A 12016-nucleotide genomic window follows, 5' to 3' on the forward strand; every position below is an offset into this window, starting at 1 on the left:
CCCCTTGTCACCTGGAAAACTTGCACCATTAGGGCTTAATCAGGACTGGATTTGGGAAACCATGTATTAGATATTAATATTGTATCATAAAATTTGGCCAAACACTATTTTGCACAACAAATTTGTTTACAGATATGGCAACTATATATTAGATATTAAGATTTTATTATACAATTTAACACAGCATTTATTTACTTATAACCTTTAGCAAAGTAAGAATTATGATCGATAAGTTAGATAGCTCACAGGTTATAATCTAACTAAAAATAAAAAGATGATTGTAGATTCACCTCATCAACCATAAAAATAACAATGACAAACACACAATAAGTTTTTAAGATACAGATCATTCAACCCTGGAAAAGGCTTTTTACAAAAATTTACAGGCAGGAATGCCTAGACTCAATAATTAAAAGGATAACTAATGAGATTTCAGTTTTGGGTGTAATAGCCAAAGTTTAATCCTCAGGATTCGGTTTCTTAACTGGGATCTGGTGCTCAGCTTATTACCTATGTATGTATGTATGTATGTCTGTAGATTTGTAAATTTGTATTAGATTCATTCATGATAACATTGGGTCTGTATGACACTACCCAGAAAAGATATGTTGCGTATTAGCATTGGGGATCAAACAGGAAATATGTAAAGTGTGCTTGTATAACTGTGTCACATACCTACCCTGCAGACCACCCATGTAGGAAGGGAAAGGTGGAAAAAGTATTTTTAAAAGATATTGTCAAACTTCTGGGAAATCAATCAACATCGATAAGCTGTCCATCTTTCAAGCCAATTTCCCTTAGCACAGTTTGTACAACTCGTATGTCTGAAACTTTCTCCTGTTTTTTAACCTGCTTTGCTTATGTCATTTCATCTTTTACTAATTATTATTTTTATAACCTGTAAGCATTGCACTTATTGAATAAATATATACTAGTGCAGACAGTGTTAATTACCCAATTGCACACACTCTGCGCTTTGTTAGTGATAATAGTTAAGTCACAGGCGTTCTACGGACTTTAAACATAGATGGTGGCAGTTGAGTAGAGGTGTGGAAGTGTGTACCTGTTTTGGGGAAGGGACCAGTTAAATGTGTAACCCAAGAGATAGGAGAGCACAGGATTAAAATGCTAGAATCCTGTGTCCCCCCACCCCTTACAGTAAACTTCCAAGTCACTAGTGCACAGAATGTGGTTTGTGACAGGTAAAGATAGTCAGGAGCGGTTTCCTCACAAAATAGAGGCGATATATTGACAGTTTGTTAAGTTATTTGATCAAGGCGCTGGCAGAGGAAGATTTCCTTAACAGACAAATATAGACGGTCTCACTTAGTGTAAGGTATACCTTTATTTTTATACACATTTACATGAAATTAAACTACACTTCAATGCCCGTGCTCATGTAAACAAATCCTTAAAAACAGACCAACTCCATGGCTAGATAAAATACTCGGATACTCTCCACAAGCTGTTTTTATCTACACAATTACTTATTGGTGCATATGCAGTCAGGAAAAGACCAATTTAATACCAAAACTTGGTAAACATTGCTTGTTCTATCACACCAATAACCAATTGACTAAATTGTCTGTGCATGCATGTTTAAAATCAGGAGATTTAATAACTGTCATTGGAAAAGGAAATGCTTGACATGTTGCTACATTGAAGATTATATGAGTAAAGCCTCACAAAATAGACAATATCAATGATCATCTGAGAAACAGTTGCTTAATTATTTGAAAAGCACGTTTGACATTTCTGTCGGAGTTACCAGTTACGCATATAATGACAGTCATCACGGAGTGGAAGAGCTGGACACCTATTAACTGTAGAGAAAACAGACATGAAGTATTTAAAAATGCGTATGAAAATACCACAACTTACTTTATTTTCAGAGTCCCTGCATCCCAAAGCCAGAAACAAATTGTTCCATCTGCTCCAGTAGAAGAGAGGTATCTCTTAGATCCATTGCAAAATGGAGAAAACTGTAAGGTTACAAAAAGTAATGAAAAACAAGAAATGTTTCAGTGATCTTAGAGCACTCCCTTAAGGGAGCCATAAGAAAACTGTAAAGTTAACATATGGTAAGGTTATATTTTTATTCATTTACAAACATAAGTACGGTATTCGTTAAAACATTTATTGAGAAACCATGCAATAACAAATGACACGTCATTTAAAAAAACAGTAATAGGCTGACAACTGTGATCCAAGGCAAAGGTAAATTACTGTGATGGAAAGTGTTTTCTCGGACACCTCTGTCAACTACAGAGTAAAGACAGGTGGAGCAAAGCGTCCTCTCACTGGTGCTGCATGACCATACCCACTCACTGCGAGTGCCAACGTGTTGCCTCCAGTTTGTCAACCCCCTTACCCCCCCCCCCCCCCTCTCCCTCCTTGTGCAGTGTCCACGTGCAGCCAGCCTTCCCTCAACACAGGCACACCTAAGTCTAGGAGATGTAATCTTCAGATCTACCACTCAAGACATTCAAGGCTTTATCCCCGAGATAGGGGATTTAGCACCACCTCAAATCCAAACTTTTTTCCAGGATATTTAGGGGCATATTCAATTAGTTTTTCGGTCGGCGGGAACGTGCCAGAACGGGCCGTAAAGTTAATCCACAGTACCGCAATAACGTGGATTTTCGTGCGCACCCCTATAGGGCTTCGTAGGAAAATCTGCATTATTGCGGTACCGTATTATCGTCAATACTGCGCAGGTTCCACGGTAACGCTGGTTACTGCGGACCCGAAACCTAATTGAATATGCCCCTCAGAGTCAAGTACCAGGAGGCAGTAGGTGGTCAGACCACACTGTCCATAGGAAGCCCAAGAGATTCATTAGAACCCTGTTAGTGCAAGTGGGACAGCCCTCACTGCATTGCGACTCGCCAGTTCCAAGACCAAAGACAGGGCAGACTAATACCCCCAGCCCCCTGGATCACCATTAAATATACTAGATATGTATATTTAAGTTAAATAGAATATATGCAGAATACAAAATAAAACAGAGCAAGTAACAATTTATAAAGCACCCAAACAAAATTAAGAATTCATAAACTGGTTTTCTAAATTTCCAACAGATCTCATTTGGACTTTTATATCATGAAGACTCATTGCGAAGTCTGCAGCTTCTCCAAGATTGCCCTACTGAGGATTAACGGCCTAATAAATGGGTTTTCTTTACTCCTCCATAGCACACATCAATGGGTTAAACCATCCTTCTCCGGAGTTAGGACAGGAAAAGAAGATGCCCGTTAAGTATATAAGGATGCCCCTTACCCTCTTCTTGTGTCTTATTGTTTTTTCAAAGCTGTAAACACATCGCAACATAACATTAATATAAAAAACCGTTGGGATGGACATTGTGCTGTCATGGAGGAGTCAAGAAAGCACAATGATCAGGTACATAGTCCTCAATTTCCTCATCCATGTCAGCACATATCAATGGGTTATACCCAAGCAGTTTCATTTACGGTGGATCACCTCAAGAACTTTTAACTCAATTCCTTTTCTTCTTTTTCCAAAAAGTCACTATGCTGAGGACTTTTCTGAACTTGCGTTTGCCAAAGCCTTTATGTTTATACAATAAGGCTTTGAAAATGTATGTATTATGACCATCCTGCTTCTTTGTTCCTCAATTTATGCATATTTTTTTCCCCAAGAGTGTAGACATTGCTTTTGTAGAATGGGTCCTACTGCCCTCTGGCTCAGTAAGCTATATGTATACATTATCAGATCCATCTTGCAATGGATGCATTTGTAGCTGATTGTAGCTTTCTTTTTCCTTCTGCCAGTACAAAGAATTACATAGGTTGAAGGAACTGAGGCAAAAAATGTAGGTAGATTTTTAGAGCTCTCACAAGATCAAGATTGTGAAATTTTTGCTTTGTTCCCTTTTGGCCTTGGGCATATTTAAATGAAACAGATAACCTTAGTATTCGAAATATGCCGTTCCCATCTATATTACCATCAAATATGTTCAAAAATGCCCACAAAGCTTGTAACTGTCACTCTTTTTGACACCTTCCATGTGACAAGTTCCAAAGGTATTTCCCTAAAGGGTTTACAAGGAGTTTCTGTTTAGACTTCTAGTACAAGGTTCAGATACCAAGGTACTAGCAGTTGCCTGAAGACAGCTCACTTTCTTTGCTGCCTGAATGAACCTTCCTATGTACTACTTGTTGTTGATAGTTTTCTGTCCAACAACGCTCCAAGTGCTGAATTTGTACCTTGAGAGAAATCAGTACTGGCTGGCATCCGCTGCAATGACTACACCTGTGTCTATTGTAAAAAAAATATCTTCCACCAAGTTGGTTTTTGCAGACCACCACTGCAAGTCTTGCATGACTACCCTTGTCAGTCTTATAAACTGATTTGGATCCATTTGTTTTCATTTTGATAAAAACGAAAAAAAACAACACACACTAGTAGATACTTCATGTGAAGTCTGACCCATGCTACAATTTCTATTGTTGCCATCAATCCCAATACTCTCCCAACAACTCTCTGCTGCTGCCCACAGCCTTTTTCTTAATTGTAATACTTCTCGTCTAGTTTTTGTTTCCTTTCTTCTACAAGGAAAGATTTTCCTACTTTCATGACCAATAATTTTTTTTGTTCTGTGTTGGGAGTTCTTAACTTCTGTTTGTTCATTCACCAGCTGTGTTCTTTCAAAACCTCTAATCCTCTTCCTGCAAGACCCATAAATGTGGATATAAGTAATGCAATATGAATATTCTCTCAATTTTGCTAGGACTACTAGATTTTATTTTTATAAATGTGTAAAGAATCTGTATTTGAACCTAAAATGTTTCAGAAAATTGCAAATCATTAAAAATGTTGGTGTGCCCTTGTTTGTTTATTGGCACATGCATGTATGCATTCATCAGAGCTACTGGCACTGGATAAAATCCCACTTCCATGGCTCCTAGGATTAAAAGCAGCAACTCCATTTACAGTACCTTTGCGTATATGCTGGTTGATAGCGTGCATCTATAATATAAATGTCTAGTGGCGTGTGTTAAATCTGTCTGTGTGTGTGTGTGTGGAAAATATAAAACAAAGCTGCAGCGCCACCTGCTGGGCGGAGTTATACACTGACCTACTAAATTCTTAGTGTGTGTGGAAAAAAAAATTCAGAAAGGGCTGAAATTTGGTATACCAAGATGTTTTTAATTTGTTAATTGTTAAAAAGTGTTTATAAAGATTTAAAATATATATATATATATATATATATATATATTTCTTGAAGGAGAACTGACAGTTGGGAGTGGTTGGTGGTTGCTGGGGGTGACAGTGGGGTGTGGTTGAGGCCTGGGCTTTGGCCCAAATGCATGACAAGAACCTTTTTAACACCTTAAGTAGCTTGATTTGACTAGAATGCATAAGTATCATGCACGGGGTTTTCCATTATGAACATTTGTGAGTAGAAATTGCTCTTGTAGTCTTGGTACCTTGCATACGACCCATTGCTATAGCTGAGTAGCTAAACTTTTCTGCATCGCTATCATCCCTTGCCATTGTTTTTCCACTTCTTATTAACTCCATCATCCTCGAGTCTTGTAGTATATGTCCTGGTGCTGATAAAATGTATCTACTACTTTGTGTGTTCCCCAAGTGGTCTGTGTCCCTAATGTCATTGTGAAAAATGATTGAAAGACCCTCAAAACTTTCTTCTATGCCATCAAAATTTCTGCTTAGAGGTACAGGCTGGTATTTTTTCCAACGATTCTTTCCTGGTCTGTAAAGTCTCACCCCTTTAAATTCTGGCAAACCTCCTCTCAATGGCCTTTCACTGTACTGCCTCCTGACAGATCTGTCTTGGGGTAGCCAGGTTTATCCCACCCCCACCAACATTATTAGACCATGTATCCACCACCCTTGAGGGCAGCCATAATGTTCTCTTCTCACTGCTATTGCCAAGGTCATGCACCTTGCAAAAAAAAAAAAAAAAAAAACTAATTGTGTCCGTATCACCTCGCACTATCTTCTCTTGAAACAATCTTTAATGCACTTTTCCAGGTCATATCCAAAATCTCTTAAAAGCTCTCAATGTGCTGCTCCTACAACCATATGCATTCTTCTGGCACCCAGCTCTATTGTCCTATCCATTCCATCATCTTTAAACATAATGGTATTTTCTGGAGGAATGGTTGTTTTTCTAGATATTCTGGTCACCTCTCACGCCCAAAATTTCCATCACTTTCTAATTAGATAATTTATTGAAATCTACCAAATCTGAATCAAGTTTATATTCTTTAAAACACAGCCACTGACACCTCAGACTAGACTACTTCAATGTCTCCTGATTCAGAAGCAGTCTCTTCACAAATTACTGGTCATGCCCTCTTGGATCTTATTTGCATTACGTTTTCCTTAGCTACAAAATGAGTCTGCTAGTGCCATCATCATCCAATTTAAAGTTCTGCCATGTGAGGATGCGGCTGTTCGCTCACAATACAATTATTACATTTTTCAGTATATCCTTCTGGAAATGCTTTATCACACAAGGCAATTTAGTACTTTGTTTCTTGGCTGGTTTGTCTGTAGTAGTCCTTTTCTTGTCCTATGACAATATGTAAATAATATATGTATCAATGGAGATTACCTCACAGAAGAAAACCAGTGCAAGTAAAAATATGTCCAGTGCTTTCCCCACTTTCCTTGCTTGGGACTGTTTTTCCTTTATTCTGCTGTTTAATGCACTGCTTAATCTCTCCCTTGCCAGCACTGAAAGAGTGAACACTCTGCTTAATGGTGTCCTGCTTGCTCTTTTCTTTACCTCAGAAGTACAGCATGGACACTTTCCCAGGCAAACAGAATTCCTGTTTATTGATATAGGTATAAGGTCAGAAATAATCCTGTCCATGCCCTCCAAAGAGTGCAGCCTCCTACACTGAGGCTGGTCCATTCACCTCTTCACGGCTCATATTCCTTAAGATACAGCCACCGGGGATTTCAGAAGTGTAATAGTGTTCCTCCTGGTACAGTGAAACTGTGGGTAAGCCCAGCAGAACAATAAAACCCTGACTAGACTAAAAGGATAGAAAAAAAACGGTGTAGGACGATTTAAATGTTTACTATTTAAACTTAGAAATGGACATATGCCAGAAATGACATAAAAATATGCATATCACAGCAGAAACTGCATGATCTAGCTGTTCTCCTACTGTCTGGATCCACGGTCATTAAACATCAAAATCTGAAATTTGCTCCAAGCCACGGTCCAACGTATTTTGTTATAAGATTTTGTCCATATCCATTTTTAAGTTTTAACAGTAAACATTGAGAACTTTTTACAACATGGAAGTGTCCCGTGTTTCTATTTTATACTGTATATTACATTTACATACTATTCACAGTTAAAGCATTTCCCCCACAGCATGTGCGAGCAGGGGGATAGGGTGAAATGCAAACTAAATGCAAATTTAGCTGCAAATATGCAGCACATTTTTAAATCTTTTGGGTCAAAAGGAAAAAAAAAAAACTTCTGAAATTTTAATATGCTCTGGGCAATGTTATTTCTATAAACTGTTTGACGGATTAAAATATAAGTCTTTGTCTAAATTCCACCCTGCTTCCGTTAGGACAGGAAATGCTGGCGTTTGCTTAGCATGCTATTTTTTATTTTATTTTTACTTAATGGATTTTTATTAAGCACATTTAAAACTAGAGCGGCATACTGATCATTTTCAGAACGTTTCCCTGTCCATTTTGCTATATACTTTTCAGTAGCTGTAACATAAGTAAACACCATGATGACAAGGCACCTAGACTCGAGTTTGAAACAGGATCTTTACCAGGTTTCTGTGTTTAAAAATTGTTGTAATCCATGAGTCTGCATTAAATGGAATGCCTCCAAGTATCTGATACTTCAGAGGCACAGCCCACATCATAACTTTCTGTCAATAGTGTTTGCTGTTTTTGCCTCCATGCATTTGTTAAATTTGAATTTGTACAAAATGGATATTATATATATAACATGAATCATGCAAAAGGGGGTTAGGCTGGCTAGAATGTGACACAATCAGTCGTGCAACCCAGTGAGACAGCCAGGAACAACATCCGGATTAAGAAATCTTGGAATAATTTATACAGGCATCACCTTTCGTTATAACCTGGTAAACTGGTATGAACTACAATCACAATTATTGTTGGTGCTTCAAATATGCAACAATCTACAAGTTGCTAAAAATCTTCATAGTGTAATTTAAAGATTACTAAATATGCAGCTCACACTATGGCCAATGTATGATTACAATTAATTTAAATAAAAGCCACATAATGCCTTATAGCACTCCTGTTCTTTCCATCTCTGGAGATAAGACATTACCTGTAGTGAAGTTATTGATGCACTGTGGCCCTGTAGAATGGCTAGTGGTGCACATGTCCTTAGGCACCAGATTCTGATCATTTTGTCACAGCTTCCAGCAGCAATCATTGTATTTTCATAGTTCACAGCCATGTCAGAGATTTCCGCACCATGGCCTCTTAATGTTGCAAGCAGACGACCATCATCTGTTGCCCATATTTTTACAAGACAGTCATCAGAGCCCTATAATTTCACAACATGCTGGTTAGTCACACAAAGTAATTAAAAGTTCTCAGATTACAATACATCATAGGAGTGAAGAAATTAGTCATCAAGATCCAAAATGACAACACAAGGGTAAAAATAGTTTATAGTAAGAACAAGAATTTTTTTTAATAAAATATATTTAGATTCATCGCTTATTCAGTTAAATGTTCTTGCATTTTATAATTATTTTTTAATACTTTTTAATACTTGTGGCAAAACTCAACCTCACCATTTTTATTTCAACACATCGCTGTTCAGGGGACACTTAACGTGGTTTTCATCGGTCAAAATACAACCACCACGAGAAAGGCACACCACCCATTTAAGATAATTTTTGCAATCTTCTCAATCGCATAAAGCATAATGTATAAATTCATAAAAGTAAAAGATAACAGGTAACAAAACAATTGGGTTTCATCCAGATAACTAAGGTCAGCAAATTATTGGTTATTTATTAAGGACAGGGACAATAACGATGTGTTGCATGACTCGTGAAAATACAAATATTTGAACCATCCATATAGACTTAAATTGTAAAGGAGAACCTGGTCATGAATCTAGGAGGCCAAAGCACACAAACGGTAGCCTACGTTAGACACTGTTTTGCTACGTTAAACACCAAACACCACAGTCTTAATGACATAATTGTAAACAAAAAATGCTTCTCTGAAACACTGGTAAGAGTAGCTGATATTGTCAAACAGTTTGCCTACTAGTGATTATGCACTCTGGTACAAAAAGGGTGTAATGTCTTTACAAAAACACTCATTTTTCACAGTCTTACAACAGTTTTGTTTGTTTGTTTTTTTTAACCACAGTGACAATACAATAGTGTAACATATTGCCTGTGTTTTGTTGCTTTTTTTTGTGGCAACAAATCAGTGACTTAAAGCAGCAGTAGTCAAGGGCATATATCACAAGGTTATTGAATGATTTTACCTTTGGGGATTGGGGTATTTTAAAAGGTGCACAGAAAGCTCCCATCATACCACAAACCACATAGTGCTGCCGAAATATACGCGACAAACACAAAACTGAGAAATTCTTTCCAACTGTCCTATTTAACACAACTCAATGATTGGGGGGAGGTCTAGTGCTTCTGAAGAATGGGGGGATGTAGATCATCCTTAATCCTGGGTGATCACTCCACCTTTTGTGTGTGGAGGAGACATTGGCTTGCCCAAATATGCAGCAGGCTAAGTATTTAATTCAGTTTGCTGCTATAAAAAGATATCAGCCAAAGAAATCCAATGAAAAATAGCTGGATTTTGCCACACAGAACTCGCAGTATTTGGTATATACATACTAATTTGCTACAAAATCAAAAATTTAAAAAAAAATAAATAAATCAGAGAAAACCACCAATAATACAATAAACTTAGATAAACTAAATGAAAATAAAGATTATTTTAGTTATATACCTTAATTATATACTTTCATCATTTAGCTAAACGTAATGATGGTAGTATATAAACATATATACAAATCTGCAAATTGAAAAAGGAACAACATATCACATCAGGGAAATGTACTAAAGTGCAGCTTTGTGTGCAGTTTGACAGCCAACACACGTCACATGTGGTTTTCAAACCGCATATGATGTGCGGCAGTTCTGGCACTGAAAAACTGGATGCGGTTCACATCAAACGGTCATATTTCCTCTCAAACTTTTGTGTATGTTAAACATGCCATTTTATTGTATAGTTTTCTGATGGCCCTCAAAATAGTGAGCTCTGAGCCTATATGAAAAAGATTTTTACTCACTGTAAAATAAATTTCTCTTACTCCGTTAGGGGACACGGCGAGACATTGGTAGTATAGTAGTAGGTGTAGGAGTCTAGGCACTTATCAACTTCTTTGATCTTCACTCTCCTCCCCTGTCCCTTCTCTCCTGTGGATACCTCAGTTTTGACTAACCAAGCGTTTAAGGAACAGGGAGTCCCATAAAGCAAAGAGCATAAACATAAAAATTCACACAACAGAACTATTTACAGAGCAAGGGAGAATGCGCAGTGTCCCCCAATAGAGATTTTACAGTGAGTAAAAATCTTCTTTTCTCTTTCTTACCATTGGGGGACACTTCGAGATATTGGGGACATACCAAAGCTGCCTCTAAGGGAGGGAATGCTCTGGAACGGCTGCATGCAATACCTTGCGCCCGAAGCTTGCATGAGGATGCAAAGCCCTGCAACCTGTAGAATTTAGAGAATGTATGGACAGATTACCACGTAGCCACTCTACATAGCTGCTCCGCTGAAGGCCCATGACACAGAGGCGCCAACGGCTTTGGTAGAATGAACCTTTAATACTACCGTAACAGGCAGAGATGCCTAAGCGTAAGCCAGTCTAATCGTGAAAGTGATCCAGCGAGAAAGCGACTGTTTTGAAGCTGGCCAACCCCGCTTCTGAGCATCGTAAAGAACCAAAAGATCTTTGGTTCTACGGACCGAGGCTGTGCGGTCTACATAACACCGAAGAGCACAAACAACATCCAGCGACATTAGATCGCCCCCTAAGGAAGAGGGAGGAGAGGAAGGCAGAGGACAGAAAGCCGGGACCACAATCTCGATTTAAATTGAACCTGGAAACAAATTTAAGAACAAAAGAAGGTTTACTGCAAAGATCCGCACTATCCTCGTGGAAAATCAGGAATGGAGAGATGCAGCAGAGTGCTGCTAATTTCGACACAAGTAAGGACCTGGTTCTGTGCAAGGGAGTGAGGACCTTGTTTTCCGGTAAATAGACTCTCTGGGTCACTGTGTCGAACGTGAGACCTAGGAAGCGCATGCGCTGAGTCGGAATAAGACGATTTGGGTAAATTGAGAATCTACCCATGAGCTTCCAGGAACTGCATAGTGATCTGTATGTGACGAATTAAGAGCGACGCAGACAGTGCTTTCAGAAGGAGATCGTCTAGATAGGGAACTATTGTGACTCCCTTCTGCCGCAGGAGTCCCGCCATATTCTTGGTGAACACTTGTGGAGCGGTCGCTAGGCCAAAAGGTAGGGCCCTGAACTGAAAATGGTGTTTTCCTACTGCAAAGCAGAGGCAGCAATGGTGTCCCCTCCATATAGGGACGGGCAGGTAGACATCCTTGAAGTCAATGGAAGCTAGAAACTCTCCCTGCTCCATTCCGGTGATGACAGTTCGAAGTGACTCCATTCTGAACTTTTGAGTCCTTACCTGCTTGTTCAGAGACTGCAGGCTTAAAATTGAACGCAATGACCCGTACTGTTTTGGTACTAGGAAGAGACTGGAGTAAAAGTAAAACCCCTGACCTCTTTCCTGTGTTGGACCGGGAACAATGACACCAGCTGTTAGCAAATTCTGGATTGCTTCCTGAAGTGCCTTGCGCCTGAGGGGACAAAGGGGGGTAGCTGTGGTGAAGAATCTTCGTGGGGGGGAACTGAACTAGTTCTATGACATAGCCCCGGGAC

At 38.8% G+C, this 12016-nt stretch overlaps 1 protein-coding gene across 1 annotated transcript in view; it reads right to left on the bottom strand.

Annotated features, from left to right (window-relative positions):
* The window catches only part of PHIP (PHIP subunit of CUL4-Ring ligase complex), a 165373-nt gene that overhangs the window by 121073 nt on the left and 32284 nt on the right, over window positions 1–12016 (bottom strand). Inside the window, exons 8-9 of the mRNA XM_075202675.1 lie at window positions 8333–8554; window positions 1882–1982 (exon numbers count right to left, since the gene is read on the bottom strand). Of these exons, the coding sequence (XP_075058776.1) occupies window positions 1882–1982; window positions 8333–8554 (323 nt within the window). The remainder of the gene's footprint in view (window positions 1–1881; window positions 1983–8332; window positions 8555–12016) is intronic.

Source organism: Mixophyes fleayi, chromosome 3 (assembly GCF_038048845.1).
Source record: "Mixophyes fleayi isolate aMixFle1 chromosome 3, aMixFle1.hap1, whole genome shotgun sequence".
Taxonomy (NCBI): domain Eukaryota; kingdom Metazoa; phylum Chordata; class Amphibia; order Anura; family Limnodynastidae; genus Mixophyes; species Mixophyes fleayi.